The 15719-nt window shown below is 42.8% G+C and overlaps 2 protein-coding genes across 7 annotated transcripts in view; both read left to right on the top strand.

Annotated features, from left to right (window-relative positions):
- Positions 1 to 3978, top strand: part of MRE11 (MRE11 double strand break repair nuclease) — a 58465-nt gene extending 54487 nt beyond the window's left edge. For all 5 annotated transcript variants that reach the window (XM_075126779.1, XM_075126781.1, XM_048843208.2 and 2 more), the window contains exon 20: positions 2256 to 3978. In XM_075126779.1, coding sequence (XP_074982880.1) covers positions 2256 to 2309 — 54 coding nt within the window. In that variant the 3' untranslated portion in view covers positions 2310 to 3978. The remainder of the gene's footprint in view (positions 1 to 2255) is intronic.
- Positions 3979 to 5928: 1950 nt separating this feature from the next.
- Positions 5929 to 10423, top strand: LOC142071567 (zinc finger and SCAN domain-containing protein 29-like). 2 transcript variants are annotated; one of them, XM_075126772.1, is made up of 2 exons: positions 5929 to 8858; positions 9846 to 10423. In XM_075126772.1, the coding sequence occupies exons 1-2, from the start codon at positions 8346 to 8348 to the stop codon at positions 9894 to 9896; spliced, it is 564 nt and encodes a 187-aa protein (XP_074982873.1). In that variant the 5' UTR covers positions 5929 to 8345; the 3' UTR covers positions 9897 to 10423. The 2 variants fall into 2 exon arrangements, with proteins under 2 accessions (XP_074982873.1, XP_074982871.1); XM_075126770.1 differs by having other exon boundaries at positions 9843 to 10423.
- The last annotated feature ends 5296 nt before the right edge of the window (positions 10424 to 15719 follow it).

The raw sequence follows: 15719 nt of genomic DNA, 5'->3' as shown, positions 1-15719 counted from the left end.
AGGAAAGGGATAGTAATATGACAGAAAATATCATAATGCCACTATATAAATCCAGGTACAGCTGCCCTTTGAATACTATGTGCAATTCTGGTCACCCTATCTAAAAAAAAAAAAAGATGTTAGAACTGGAAAAAGTACAGAAAAGGGCAACAAAAATGATTAAGGGTGTGGAACAGCATTCATTTGAGAAGAGATTGAAAAGACTGGGACCGTTCAGCTTGGAAGAGAGATGACTAAATGGGGATATGAAAGAGGTTTATAAAATCATGACTGGTGTTAAGAAAGGGAATAAAGAAGTATTTACCCCTTCACATAACTCAAGAACCATGGGTCATCCGATGAAATTCATAGGACGCAGATTTAAAAGAAACAAAAGGAAGTACTTCTTCACACAACCTGTCTACCTGTTCTTTTTGCCATGGGATGTTGTGAAGGCCAAAAGTATAACTGTATTAAAGAAAAAATGGGATAAGTTCATGGAATATAGGTCCATCAATGGCCATTAGCCAAGATGGTCGGGGACACTACCCCATACTCCAGGTTTACCTAAACCTCCAACTGTCAGAAGCCGAGGCTGAACAAAGGGATAAGTCACTTAAAATTGAGCTTTTCTTTTCATTCCCTCCAAAGCATGTTGCACTGGTCACTTTCAGGAGGCAGGATACTGGTCTGGATGAACTATTGGTCTGACCCAGTACGACTGTTCTGTTGTTCTAACGAATATTTATAAGGATTCCTTTACACTTGTTTCTAATAGCACTGTACTGCATTGTATATTAAAATCGATAAAACTAATAGTTGCAGTTCACTCAGTAAGGACAAGAAAACCAAGTTCTCACTTTCACTCTTCTTGTCCTTATGCACAAGAAAAAACGGGGGTATTTTTGGGTTCCCAGCCCCCCATAATAATGTTTGAACTGCCACGACTCCCCTGTCCGCGCCCAGCGTTGTAAGTACATGGCTGCTCCTTCCTATGTTGTGGTACTACAAGATGGGTTACCTCTGTTGTTTCGGTATGTCTAATGGGTTTATGCTGCTACGCATCACTGTAGTACATGAACACCTGATTCTGTTCTATTTTCCAGAGCTTTCTGACTGTAAGATGCTTAGTACAAAAGAAATGTAAATAAGCTAATACGGTGTAATGGTGTTTAGCTAACAAAATGCAAATATAGTAAAACCGAATTCCAGATACCGTACTACTTGTTTTTCTAATTCTTAGTATTCTGTGGATCTAAAATCTTTTTATCTTTTGTTAAAATTATTGTACATCTTTGTGTGCATTTCAAAATAAGGTGGCAGAAATTGTCTCTATTCAGGACAACATTTAAGCATGTTTTTTTCCTGAATCAAAACCAGCATAACTACAGCATGAATTAGATGTGTCCAACATACCCAAGCAATAGAAACTTTACTTTTGCATTTAAAAACTTTTTGGAAATGAATGGGACAGAGCTCCCTATCTCCACTGCTGTTACAAATTATGAAAAATGTATAAGAAAGGGTAAAAATTAATTTTTACCATGTGTGTTTAAAAATTGAAAGCTGAACTTCATATTACTAAGAAGGCAGTGTTTTTACAGGACCAGCCCTTACCTGCTAAGACCAGTCCTGGAATCCAATAATAATAATACCTAGATCACATATAGAACTTTTCCTCAACAGATGTTAGAGTGCTTCACACTTGATTCTCAATGTCCCATCAGGTTTTATTTATATTAAACTACCTTTATGGACATCTAACTTACAGAGATGCATAGGATTTAACAAACCATATTGGACTGTTGGTTCATTGAGTCTGGTATCCTAACTGGCAATGGCCAGTATCTGACATCCAGAGAAAATCTTAACCAACCTTTCCGTCTCTTTTCTTCAGACCAGCTCCAGCTCCTGGTACACAAACAGTTGTGCAGTGCTATATTATAAGGGGGAACAAATTCTTCCCTGAGCTCTGCAGATATACTGATTTCTCTTTCACAGAAATCAGGATTTAGTTTATGGATGCTGTGTGTGTGTGCACGCACGCCTGATTACTGCTCTCTTTACGATGTTGTATTTACAGTTTATATAAATAAATAATATCCTCCTTCATATTGAAAATAATAGAACAAGAACAAAGAAACTAACAGAAACAGGCAGAGTGGAAAATATGGAGTAAGATGGCGGGCCTTCTGATTTAGCCAACTCTTATGTTAATTCTGCCTTTTTAATTCAAAATGCCTTGATAGCTTTTTAAATGAACTTTTACATTGCAGGATGAATTTGACCCCTTCAAGAGTACTGCTGCTTCAAGAAGAAAGCAGAGATGATTCTGGATTCATTATATAAAATCACACTGCAGAAATGCCCAGGTCTTGTGATGGAATCAGAAAACAATATGCAAGGTTTTAGATAGTGTTTTACTCTAAACTATTTTTTGCCTTAATGTTTCAATTCTTTTGTGAAAGATTAACTCTCAGTGGCACTGTGTATGCAACATAACTTGACGTATATGTTGGGTTACCAGTGCCTACTAGTAAAAACTTTGAGAAATATTCCATAGGAAAAATTCTTCCTTCTGTAAAACTTCTAAAAGGTTGTGTTCATCTCTGGGCTGTATATAAAAGAATTCTTCCTTCTATAAAATTTCTCTCTGTGTTTTACATTTTATAGAGGAATAAATTAAAGCAATATGCATGGATGGATACAGTTAATGTATTTTTCAGGCCTAATGAACATTACATTTATCTGCAGTTTGGTATGGTTAGCAGAAAAATTCAAGGACCCAAAGATGCAACTTTCAATATTAAAACTATTAATGCCTGGAAAGGGTCTCCTGTTACTGTCTTATAAAGTGTCAGAAATACAGAAGCGACATTCTGCTCTGCAATTCTAGAAAATGGCTTGTATATTTCTAACACTCAAGTGAGACTTGTAGGATAGAACCTTGCAGCTGTGCAAGTAAAACTCTCAGAAGTTGGCATGAGTCTTACCTGCATAAAAAATATGGAATTGGGCTAGTAATGGATGAGACACTGCCTCTGTATATTTGTGCAAATGACACATTTCATGTATTTTTTTTTATTTTCAGTATTCCCACTGAAACAGCACTAATTCAATAATTCATTCAGTAATGCTTGAATGATTTGTTTTCAAAGTGAGCACAGAAAAACATGATCAAAATAGGAATTACAGCAGTTGCTATTTTAAAAAGTCAAGATTTCCCCACACTTGCTGCGTGGTGCTAACTGAGAACCACAGCTATACCCTTCAGTAGTTTCATCCTGAGAGCTAGGACAGTTCGGGGCTTAACTGCAAGACCTCTCAGTGGGCTGTGTGGCCCATTTGGTCTCCCTGACTGACTGCCTCTGGGATGTTGAAGAAGCACTACACTACATACAACAGTTGGGTGGGAAAGTGCAGAAGCATGAACTATTCCTGGAGCGAGATGGAGTTTGGCAGCTGTATGGCCATGGTTCTGGCCTATCATGGCCACCCCTGGGTCTGCATTCACTTCTGCCGTTGTGAACCCAAATGAGCCATAGAGGCCCTGAGAACTCTGTGGAAGTTGTCAGATCCGGGACTTGTCCCTCAAGGTATTAAATAATTGGTGGTAATTTTTAAAGCAATCTGTTCCCTTATGGTATCAGAACATGCTTGTTCTGGCAATATTTGCAATGGCCTGACTCTTCTCCTGCCTCTTCGCCAATGGCTATTATTGCTATGCATAGACTAGCTGCTCTAAGCTTCTCTCTAAAGGGGGGACTATTTATGTTTTGTGCCAGAAGCCAAAAATATGTCAGATTACCATCGATCTCACTAGTAAGAAAAGTTACCTTATGTTGTTCCTATGATAAAAACCCCATATAATGTTATGTGAACAATGGATGTAAGTTGTATCGACCTGTGTATTTTGCATTGAATCTGAAGGATTTAAATGTAAAATCATAACTTTTTTTATATGTTGCTAGCTAAATAAAATTTTGTACTGAAAATAGATTAACAGGCTCCTAATTATTTTAAAAAAAAATCTTCATCATACTATGTGTTTGAGGGGAACTTTTTAAATGTTCCAGTCACACAGGTTGTCAAGAAGCCAATTCTGCATTTTCTTTTTAGATATTTTGTCCATTTTCCGTGTGAAATCAAATGCTTCCCATGTCTTTTCTTATTATCCCTTTTACATGGTCTCCTATTCAGTGCTCAGATTTATAGTATAGTTGTGTGCACTATTTCTAGATTAGTTGCCACAGTTCTCAAATATCACTATAAAACTCAAAGGTATTACATTTGTTACACCATAGAGAGGTGTAAAAACCTCCTTATATAAACATAACTAGCTTTATATTTAAACATCATTTCTAGAACTATTAATGTTGAGGATGATACAGTATGCTCTGGCCTTGTAATAATAGAATCATAGAATTGGATAGGACCTCGAGAGGTCATCTAGTCCAGTCCCCTACACTCGAGGTGGGACTAAGTATTATCTAGACCATCCCTGACAGGTGTTTGTCCAACCTGCTCTTAGAAATCCCCAATGATGGAGATTCTACAACCTCCCTAGGCAATTTATTCCAGTATTTAACCACTCTGACAGTTAGGAAGTTTTTCCTAATGTCCAACCTAAACCATAGCTTCTTGTCCTATCCTCAGAGGTTAAGAAGAACAGTTGTTCTCCCACCTCCTTGTAACAACCTTTTATGTGCTTGAAAACTGTTATCATGTCCCCTCTCAGTCTTCTCTTCTCCAGACTAAACAAACCCAATTTTTTCAATCTTCCCTCATACGTCGTGTTTTCTAGACCTTTAATCATTTTTGTAGCTCTTCACTGGACTTTCTCCAATTTTTCCACATCTTTCCTGAAATGTGGTGCCCAGAACTGGACATAATACTCCAGTTGAGGCCTAATCAGCATGGAGTAGAGCGGAAGAATTACTTCTCGTGTCTTGCTTACAACATTCCTGCTAATATATCCCAGAAAGATGTTTGCATTTTTTGCAACAGCGTTACACCGTTGACTCATATTTAGTTTGTGATCCATTATGACCCCCACATCCCTTGTTTGCAGCCACTGCCATGTGTTGATTGTGTCTTCTTCCTCCATTCCTGCTGCCTTGCAGGATGTGAGGCTATGTTAACAACAAAGTGTTAACCCTTGAGGGCTCAGACTCGTATTTAGCTTGTGATCCACTATGACCCCCAGATTCCTTTCTGCAGTCATTTCCCATTTTGTATGTGTGGAGCTGATTCTTCCTTCCTAAGTGGAGTACTTTGTATTTGTCCTTATTGAATTTCATCCTATTTATTTCAGACCATTTCTCCAGTTTGTCCAGATCATTTTGAATTTTAATCCTATTCTCCGAAGCACTTTGAACCCCTCTTAGTCTGGTATTGTCCACAGACTTTATAAGTGTACACTCTATGTCATTAACTAAATTATTGATGAAGATATTGAACAGAACCGAAACCCAGAACTGATCCTTGCGGGACCCCACTTGATATGCCTTTCCAGCTTGACTATGAACTCCTGACAACTGCTCTCTGGGAATGGTTTTCCAACCAGTTATGCACCCACCTTATAGTAGCTCCTCTGTTGTATTTCCCTCATCCACCTCTTCTTCCTGGTTAGATGGTCTGTTTTTTACCCCTTTTATCATTGCCCAGAGACTTTCAACAACTCTGTCTCCTATTTACAACTCAACCTCAGTCTAAGTCTATACATTTTTAATATATAAGGCAACATGTCCTCCCTTTTCCCCCGCCTGTCCTTCCTGAGCAAGCTGTACCCTTCTATATCAATATTCCAGTCATGCGTATTATCCCACTAACTCTCTGTAATGCTGTGTCATAGTTGCATTTATTAACTAGCATTTCAAGTTCTTCCTGCTTATTCCCCATACTTTTCGCATTCATATACAGACATCTAAGATACAGATTTGATTTCCCCTCTATGTTCTCTCTTGTCTCTCCCTTATCCCTACAATAATGGCCCATACTCCCCCCAAATTCTGACCCTTCTCCCAGGTCTCCTTGTTTTTGACTTACCTGTGGGCTTTTGTCACTTGTCCCAGTAAATCCCTCCTTACTAGGTTAACCAGTCTATATCCAAATACGCTCTTTCCCTTCCTTGATAGGTGGACCCCATCTCTGCATAGCAGTTCTTCCTGGAACAGCACCCCACGATCAAGGCAGCCGAAGCCCTCCTGGCTCAATAAATAGTTTAATCTGACTGATTAAATAGTTCAAGACCTTTAAAAGTTGGGCATCATGCTCTTCCAGGATCTTTCCAGATACAATCAAGGAAAACAAACACTTCAGTGAAGTTCATGTCTTTTACAACTGGCTTCATTAAGACCGTAGCTGTATCCAGGGATACTGTGGGTCATACTTCCAAATGGGTAGAAACTGTAAAGCTCTTCTCCTTTTTAATTAAACTGGAGGGGGTGTGCAGGTGAGACGAAACAGGGATTTTGAGCTGTGAAACGTGGTGGGGTATGAGAGAAGCCAGCATGCATGTGCAGGGGAATGTGGAGATGGGAAGCATGCGGGGATGGCAGATGTGCAGATGAATGGGAAGGCAGGAAGGAAACTGAGCTACTTCCCCCTAAAATTGCCTATTTAACAACACTTACGGCATTTGTTAGAACACAGAACACATCCCTGAGCCTGCAACATTAGTCCTTTTAGTATATATTAAAATAAAGGTGTGTACTAATTGTAGAAGGCAGCTCTTCTCTTTCCTGAGCCACCATAACTGTCACCTTACGATCTCAGAATTCCCCAAACATCCTGCAATCACAGCAAATTGTCATGGATGTCCAAGTATGACTCCTTACCCAACGGTCTGCTTATGCCACAGGACGGATGCCACTATCCTCCCTGACTATCACAGTAAAGGAAGCCATCATATTGTCCAGTAGCACACTGAGCCACATGGAAGAGCACTTGCCAATATTCTGCCTATTGATCTCCTGAGCCACCTTATATTAGACCTTAAGACTCTTGATGTTTTCCTGACTCTGCCAGATCAAGGGGCATCTGGCTTGTTCGGGGTTAAAATAGAAAACTGAGTCACAACTCCACCCAATTTAGGCTTAATCAATTTTTGCCTTTATTATACAATTTCAGACAGAATTATTGTCACTTATAATATCTGAACATGCATTTGTGCCAGATAACAGCAGACAAGATGTAATTGATAGGGGTCCAAGTTACCACATTCCAAGGAACTGGGAAGTCCTTCCATGATGTTCATTGTCTCCTCTGATTTCTAGGTCTGGTCCTTCACTCCCATCCTTCAGTTTCCCAAAGTAATGCATACTGGAAAACATAATTCCAGCTATACATATAAAATGATGGGGTCTAAATTAGCTGTTACCAGTGAAGAAAGAGATCTTGGAATCATTGTGGATAGTTCTGTGAAAACATCCACTCAATGTGCAGTGGCAGTCAAAAAAGCGAACAGAATGTTGGGAATCGTTAAGAAAGGGATAGATAATAAGACAGATAATATCATATTATCTGTATAAATCCATGGTATGCCCACATCTTGAATACTCTGTGCAGATGTGGCTGACCCATATCAAAAAAGATATATTGGAATTGGAAAAGGTTCAGAAAAAGGCAACAAAAATGATTAGGGGTATGGAATGGCTGCCATATGAGGAGAGATGAATAGGACTGGGACTTTTCAGCTTGGAAAAGAGTCAACTAAGAGGGGATATGATAGAGGTCTAGAAAATCATGACTGGTGTGAAGAAAGTAAATAAGGAAGTGTTACTTACTCCTCCCATAATGCAAGAACTAGGGGTCACCAAATGAAATTAATAGGCAGCAGATTTAAAACAAACAAAAGGAAGTATTTTTTCACACAGTGCACAGTCAACCAGAGGATGTTATGAAGGCCAAGACTATAACAGGATTCAAAAGGGAACTAGGTAAGTTCATGGAGGATAGGTCCATCAATGGCTATTAGGATGGGCAGGGATGGTGTCCCTAGCCTTTGGCCTGGTCTACACTACAAGTTTATGTCGGATTTAGCAGCATTAAATCCGAATTAACCCTGCATCCGTCCACACAACGAAGCCATTTTTTTCGACATAAAGGGCTCTTAAAACCAAGTTCTGTACTCCTCCCCAACGAGGGGATTAGAGCTGAAATCGACATCACCATTTCGAATTAGGGTTAGTGTGGATGCAATTCAAAGGTATTGGCCTACGGGAGCTATCCCACAGTACACCATTGTGACCGCTCTGGACAGCACTCTGAACTCAGATGCACTGGCCAGGGGTACAGGAAAAGCCCCGGGAAGTTTTGAATCTCATTTCCTGTTTGGGCAGGTGAGCTCATCAGCACAGGTGACCATGCAGTCCCAGAATCGAAAAAGAGCTCCAGCATGGACTGAACGGGAGGTACTGGATCTGATCGTTGTATGGGGAGAGGAATCCGTGCTATCAGAACTACGTTCCAAAAGACGAAATGCCAAAACATTTCAAAAAATCTCCGAGGCCATGAGGGACAGAGGCTACATCCAGGATGCATCACAGTGCCAAGTGAAACTTGAGGAGCTCAGACAAGCGTACCAGAAAACCAAAGAATCAAACGGACGCTCCGGGACAGAGCCCCAGACATGCCGCTTCTACTCTGAGCTGCATGCAATTCTAGGGGGGGCCGCCACCATTACCCCACCCCTGTCCGTGGACTCCGAGGATGGAATACTCTCCACCATAGCTGAGGATTTTGCAGATGGGGAAGATGAGGAGGACGACAAGCTTGGGGAGAGCACACAACACACCGTTCTCCCTGACAGCCAGGATCTTTTTATCACCCTGACTGAAATACCCTCCCAACCAATGAAGCTGGAGAAGAGACCTCTGGTGAGTGTACCTTTTAAAATATAATACATGTTATAAAAGCAAGCGTTTTTTAATGATTAAGTAGCCCTGAGGCCTTGGGATGCATTCGTGGCCAGTACTGCTGCTGGAAAAGTCTGTTAACGTGTCTGGGGATGGAGCGGAAATCTTCCAGGGACATCTCCATGAAGTTCTCCTGGAGGTACTCTAAAAGCCTTTGCAGAAGGTTTCTGGGGAGAGCAGCCTTATTCCGTCCTCCATGGTAGGACACTTTACCATGCCATGCTAGTAGCAAGTAATCTGGTATCATTGCATGACCAAGCCTGGCAGCGTATGGTCCCGGTGTTTGCTGGCATTCAAGCAACATCTGTTCTTTATCTCTCTGTGTTATCCTCAGGAGAGTGATATCTTTCATGGTAACCTGGTTGAAATAGGGGAATTTGATTAAGGGGACATTCAGAGGTGCCCGTTCCTACTGCGCTGTTTGCCTGTGGCTGAAAAGAAATCCTCTCCACAGTTAGCCACGCGGTGGGAGGGGGGGCCATTGGTGCTGAGCTGTTTGCGTTTGGCTAGCAGGGATCTTCCCTGATACCAGCCACGCGGGGGGGGGGGGGGGGGAAAGCGATCATCCCAGAGAATTGGATGGGTGGAGGGGGTTAGTTTGGTTTCCGCTGCTGCAGGTTAACAGGAAAACTGCAGCAGTAAATGGCCAGCTCAGCGGGCTTTGTTTGTTATGGGAAAGGAGGAGGCTGCTGTTATGAAGGTTGTAGAAGCTGAAAGACTATGGCTTACCATGGCCGCCTGCAAGCTGAATTCTGTTGCCTGGCCCTGCGTGTGTGATCTCTAATACCAAAGCCGCAGGCACTCAATATAAGATGCAAAATGCGACCTTGTACCAAAATCTCATGTGCTATGTAATGTGAATAGTGTTGTTCACCGTGAAAGAGTATATCCATTGTTCTGTAAAATGTATCTTTTTAAATACTTCACTCCCTTTTTTTCCTCCAGCAGCTGCAAATGTTTCAAGCCTTTCTCCTCTATCCCAGAGGCTATCTCAGATAAGGCGGCGAAAAAAACGCACACACGATGACATGTTCTCTGAGCTCATACAGTCATCTGGCACTGACAGAGCTGTGTGGAGGGACACAATAGCAGAGTACAGGACGGTGGCTGATGAATGTGAGGGAGAGGAGGCGGCAGGAAGATCAGAGGAGGCATGAGGAAATGCTGGGAATACTGCAGGATCAAACGGACATGCTCCGGCGTCTGGTGGAGGTTCATAAACAGCAGCAGGATCACAGACTGCTGCTGCAGCCCCTGCTTAACCACCCTCCCTCCTCCCCAAGTTCCATAGCCTCCCCACCCAGATGCCCAAGAACACGGGGTGGGAGGCTCTGGGCACCCAACCACTCCACCCCAGTGGACAGCCCAAGCAACAGAAGGCTGGCATTCAACAAGTTTTAAAGTGGCCTTTTTCTTCCCTCCTACCCTCCTCCCACACCCCACCCGGGCTACCTTGTGAGTTATCTCCCTATTTTTATAATCAATTAATAAAGAATACATGTTTTTTAAATGATAGTGACTTTATTTCCTTTGCAAGCAAGCTGTGATCGAAGGCGGGAGAGCGAGTGGTTTACAGAGAATTAGAGTCAACCAAGGGGGCGGGTTTTCATCAAGAAGAAACAAACAGAAGTGTCACACAGTACCCTGGCCAGTCATGAAACTGGTTTTCAAAGCTTCTCTGATGCGCAGCGCTTCCGGCTGTGCTCTTCTAATTGCCCTGGTGTCTGGCTGTGCATATTCAGCAGCCAGGCGATTTGCATCAACCTCCCACCCCGCCATAAACGTCTTCCCCCTTACTGTCACAAAGATTGTGGCGCACACAACAAGCAGCAATAACAATGGGAATATTGGTTTCGCTGAGGTCTGAGCGAGTCAGTAAACTGCGCCAGCGACCCTTTAAACGTCCAAATGCACACTCTACCACCATTCTGCACTTGCTCAGCCTATAGTTGAACAGCTCCTGACTACTGTCCAGGGTGCCTGTGTACGGCTTTATGAGGCAGGGCATTAAGGGGTAGGCTGGGTCCCCGAGGATAACTATTGGCATTTCAACATCCCCAACAGTTATTTTCTGGTCTGGGAAGTAAATCCCTTCCTGCAGCCGTTTAAACAGACCAGAGTTCCTGAAGATGCAAGCGTCATGAACCTTTCCCGGCCATCCCACGTTGATGTTGGTGAAACGTCCCTTGTGATCCACCAGTGCTTGCAGCACCATTGAAAAGTACCCCTTGTGGTTTATATACTGGCTGCCCTGGTGGTCCGGTCCCAAGATAGGAATATGCGTTCCGTCTATAGCCCCACCAGTTAGGGAATCCCATTACAGCAAAGCCATCTAGTATGACCTGCACATTTCCCAGAGTCACTACCTTTGATAGCAGCAGATTGTGATTGCGTTGGCTAGTTGCATCACAGCAACCCCCACAGTAGATTTGCCCACTCCAAATTGATTCCCGACTGACCGGTAGCTGTCTGGCATTTCAAGCTTCCACAGGGCTATTGCCACTCGCTTGTGAACTGTGAGGGCAGCTCTCATCTTGGAATTCTTGCGCTTGCTTTCCCCTGCCCTCAAGTCACAAAGTTCCATGAAAGTGCCCTTATGCGTGCAAAAGTTTCGGAGCCACTGGGAATCATCGCAGACCTGCAACACTTGCGGTCCCACCAGTCTGTGCTTGTTTCCCAGGCCCAGAATCAGCGTTCCACAGCATGAGCCTGCCCCATTAACACCATGATCTCCAAATTGCGGGGGAACGCGGTTTTAGAGAAAAGTGCGTTCAGGGCCTCATCACTGCGCTGCGGTCGCCTCCTCACCCGGTTTTTCAGGTGCTGGTTCTGCATACACTGCACAATAATGCGCGAGGTGTTTACAATGGTCATAACTGCTGGGGTGAGCTGAAGGGGCTCCATGCTTGCTGTGCTATGGCATCTGCTCCTGCTCAGGCAATCCAGGGAAAAGGACGTGAAACGATTGTTTGCCTTTGCTCTGGCGGAGGGAGTGGCGACTGACAACATGGCTTACAGGGTTGGCTTACAGGGAATTAAAATCAACAAAGGGGATGGCTTTGCGAGAAACAAAATGGCCCCCTTAAGGATAGAACTCAAAACTGGGTTTACCAGGCTGTTGATTTCATGGAGGGAGGGAGGAGAAAATGAATACAAAACAAATCTGGTCTATTTCTTGTTTTGATCCATTTCATCTATCTTTACACATCTTGCTGGCAGCAGACTGTGCAGTACGACCGCTAGCCATCGTCATCTCCTGGGTGCTCGGCAGAAGACGGTGCAGTATGACTGCTGGCCATCGTCTTCTGCTGGCTGCAGATTAAAAGACAGTGCACTGCCAGTCGGACTGAATCACCATGAGACTAAACTTAAAAGGGAAATGACCTGGCTGAGTCACTCCCAGGTTTGCCCAGGCGTCCCTGACCTCATCGAGGTCGGTTAAAAGAGCACCCTGGACTACGTCGACGATGGCTACCAGTCATACTGCACTGTCTGCTGCCAAAAGGCAATAAGCTGTTGCTGTGTAGCAGTGCATTACCACGTCTGCCAGCACCCAGGAGACGTACGGTGACAGTGAGTTGAGTGGGCTCCATGCTTGCCATGGTATGGCGTCTGCACAGGTAACTCAAGAAAAAAGGTGCAAAACAATTGTCTGCCCTTGTTTCAGAGTAACAGCCGTGTTAGTCTGTCTTCGCAAAAAGACAGACTCCTTTTCTTTTTGTGTCTGCCCTTGGTTTCACGGAGGGAGGGAGGGAGGGAAGGGGGGCCTGACAATATGTACCCAGAACCACCCGCGACAATATTTTAGCTCCATCAGGCACTGGGATTTCTACCCAGAATTCAAATGGGCGGTGGAGACTGCAGGAACTGTGGGATAGCTACCCATAGTGCAACGCTCCGGAAGTCAACGGTTGCCTTGGTGCCGTGGACACACTCCGCTGACTACATGCAATTAGAGCATTTGTGTGGGGACACACACAATCGACTGTATAAAAACGCTTTCTACAAAACCGACTTCTATAAATTCGACCTAATTTCATAATGTAGACAAGGCCTCTGTTTGCGAGAAGCTGGGAATGTGCGACGGGGGATGGATCACTTGACGATTACCTGTTCTGTTCATTCCCGCTGGAGCTCCTGGCACTGGCCACTGTTGGAAGACAGGTTTCAGAGTAGCAGCCGTGTTAGTCTGTATCCGCAAAAAGAAAAGGAGGACTTGTGGCACCTTAGAGACTAACAAATTTATTTGAGCATCAGCTCAAATTTGTTAGTCTCTAAGGTGCCACAAGTCCTCCTTTTCTTTTTGTTGGAAGACAGGATACTGGGCTAGATGCACATTTGTTCTGATCCAGTATGACCGTTCTTAGGTTCCCTTTGGTGTTTGTTTCTCCAATTCTTCTATACATTTTTACATTATAGATCACATAATTATTCTCCAATTGCCTTTTAGCACATCAACCCTTTTGGTTTTATATAACCTGTACGTTATGCATGTGCAATCTTTAATTTATCCAACTTCCGCTTTTTTTTTTTTGCTCTTTATGTATGTTTTATAGCATGTCGTTCTGTGTCACCCTTCCTCTGTGTTTTCCCAGTAAAAGGCTTGTTGTTGTTACAGGTTTGTTTGTTTCTACCTTAAAACTTCCAGCACAACATGTTATCTTTGTTTTGTCAGCACAGCATCGTTTTAAGCAGATCAGCAATACGACGTAAAAGAAGAATTGGCAACACCAACTTATGCCAGCAAGGCTTTGGCTTAAGTGTTATCTCATCTAGACTCATTCACTATCCATAATTACAAATTATTAAAGTATAACTCATAAGCTCGTAATCTTACCGTTTAGCAATCCTTCATTTTTATATTTGTCATATTCAGTATGTGTGTATTATCCTCCCCCTTAACCTATGAAAGGAGGAGTGTTATGGAAAACACAACGATTCTTTAATGTCAGCATATCGTATCTTTAGACATGGGTTTTCAAAGCACAGTTTTATTCAAAGTCCAGTTTTGTTTGTGAATCTTTACAAAGAAAACTTTATTAGAAATTTTCCTGTTAATGCATTTTGAAGGGTGTCTCAGTTATAGGGCCTTGATGTTTAGTTGCTTGTAATGGTATCCCAGCAGGCTTGCGAAAGTGTTTGGATACTCCGTCATGGATCAGAACATTCTGAATCAGCTACAACTGGATTTTTTCTTTGCCCCAGATGGTTACCATGGACTGCACTCTGGCCAGCTGATATCACATTCATTAGAAAGCTTCCTCTGAGACATGCTTGCTGCTAAAGGAGTTCATCCATTCTGTCATCTGTGGAAGAAGTTAAAACTGGCAAAATAGCATGCAAATGAGCTCCATAGAGAGTCTAGCTCTATCTATACCAGTGGTTCTCCATCTGCAGCCCATGGGCCACTTGCAGCCTAATCAGCACAAGCTGCGGCCCATGTGACATCCTCAGGGCCATACAAGTAGTATTGGATGCAGCCCACAATGGTAAATAGGTTGAGAACCACTGATCTATACAGATAAGTGGCTTCTGGCACACTAATGCCCTCTGAAGCAGAGTGCATGAAGTAGACTGGATAGTTCACCTTAGGAGTGCCTAGTGCACTGTGGGATGATGGTGGGAGTACTAAATGCACTAATGAGACTATTAACCTAAATTACCCCCAAGAGTTTACAAGGGCTTCTAATAAATGTTTGTATAAGGTCTAGCCTATTGAGACCCAATCCTGATTGGGGCCCGTAGGAACCACTGTAATATAAATGATATTATATTACACCAGCATTTCTTATTTGTACTGAGTCTTCCCAGCAGAGATTGGCACAATAGTTAAACACACAGGCGTTAACCTTTAAGTCAAGTGCGATGGACTAATAGGAAGAATATACCCCTCAGGGTGGGGAGTGCCTCATTTAATATGTATATTATGCACACATAGAATCCTAGAATCATAGAACTGAAAGGGATCTTGAGAGGTCATCTAGTCCAGTCCCCTGCACTTAGGGCAGAACTAATTATCTAGACCATTCCTGACAGGTGTTTGTCTAACCTGCTCTTAAAAATCTCCAATCTTGGAGGTTCTACAACCTCCCTAGGCAATTAATTCCAGTGCTTCACCACCCTGACTTTTTTCCTAATGTCCAACCTAAACCTCCCTTGCTGCAGTTTAAGCTCATTGCTTCTTGTCCTATCCTTAGAGGCTAAGAAAAACAAGTTTTCTTCCTCCTCCTTGTAACAACCTTTTACATACTTGAAAACTGTTACCATGTCCCCTCTCAGTCTTCTCTTTTCTAGACTAAACAAACTCAATTTTTTCAGTCTTCCCTCATAGGTCATGTTTTCTAGACCTTTAATCATTGTTGTTGCTCTTCTCTGGACTCTCTCCAATTTGTCCACATCCATTCTGAAATGTGGTGCCCAGAACTGGACACAATATTCTGGTTGAGGCCTAATCAGAGCGGAAGAATTACTTCTCTTATCTTGCTTACAACACTCCTGCTAATACATCCTAGAATGATATTCACTTTTTTTTGCAACAGCGTTACACTGTTGACTCATATTTAGCTTGTGGTCCACTACGACCCCCAGATCCCTTTCCGCAGTACTCCTTCCTAGGCAGTCATTTCCCGTTTTGTATGTGTGCAACTGATTTTTACTTCCTTTGAGGAGTACTTTGCATTTGTCCTTATTGAATTTCATCCTGTTTACTTCAGACCATTTCTCCAGTTTGTCCAGATCATTTTGAATTTTAATCCTATCCTCCAAAGGCTCTTGGAACCCCTTCCATCTTGGTATCATCCACAAACTTTATAAGTGTACTCT

The sequence above is a fragment of the Caretta caretta genome, chromosome 1 (genome assembly GCF_965140235.1).
Source record: "Caretta caretta isolate rCarCar2 chromosome 1, rCarCar1.hap1, whole genome shotgun sequence".
NCBI lineage: Eukaryota > Metazoa > Chordata > Testudines > Cheloniidae > Caretta > Caretta caretta.
This window is presented reverse-complemented; position numbering and strand designations above follow the sequence as displayed.

Excerpts from the sequence above, each read along its gene's own strand:
- LOC142071567 (XM_075126770.1), top strand. The coding sequence starts at position 8,346 with ATGCAGTCCCAGAATCGAAAAAGAGCTCCAGCATGGACTGAACGGGAG. Across the intron at positions 8,859-9,842 it reads AGCTGGAGAAGAGACCTCTG|CAGCTGCAAATGTTTCAAGC; the intron begins GTGAGTGTACCT and ends TTTTTCCTCCAG.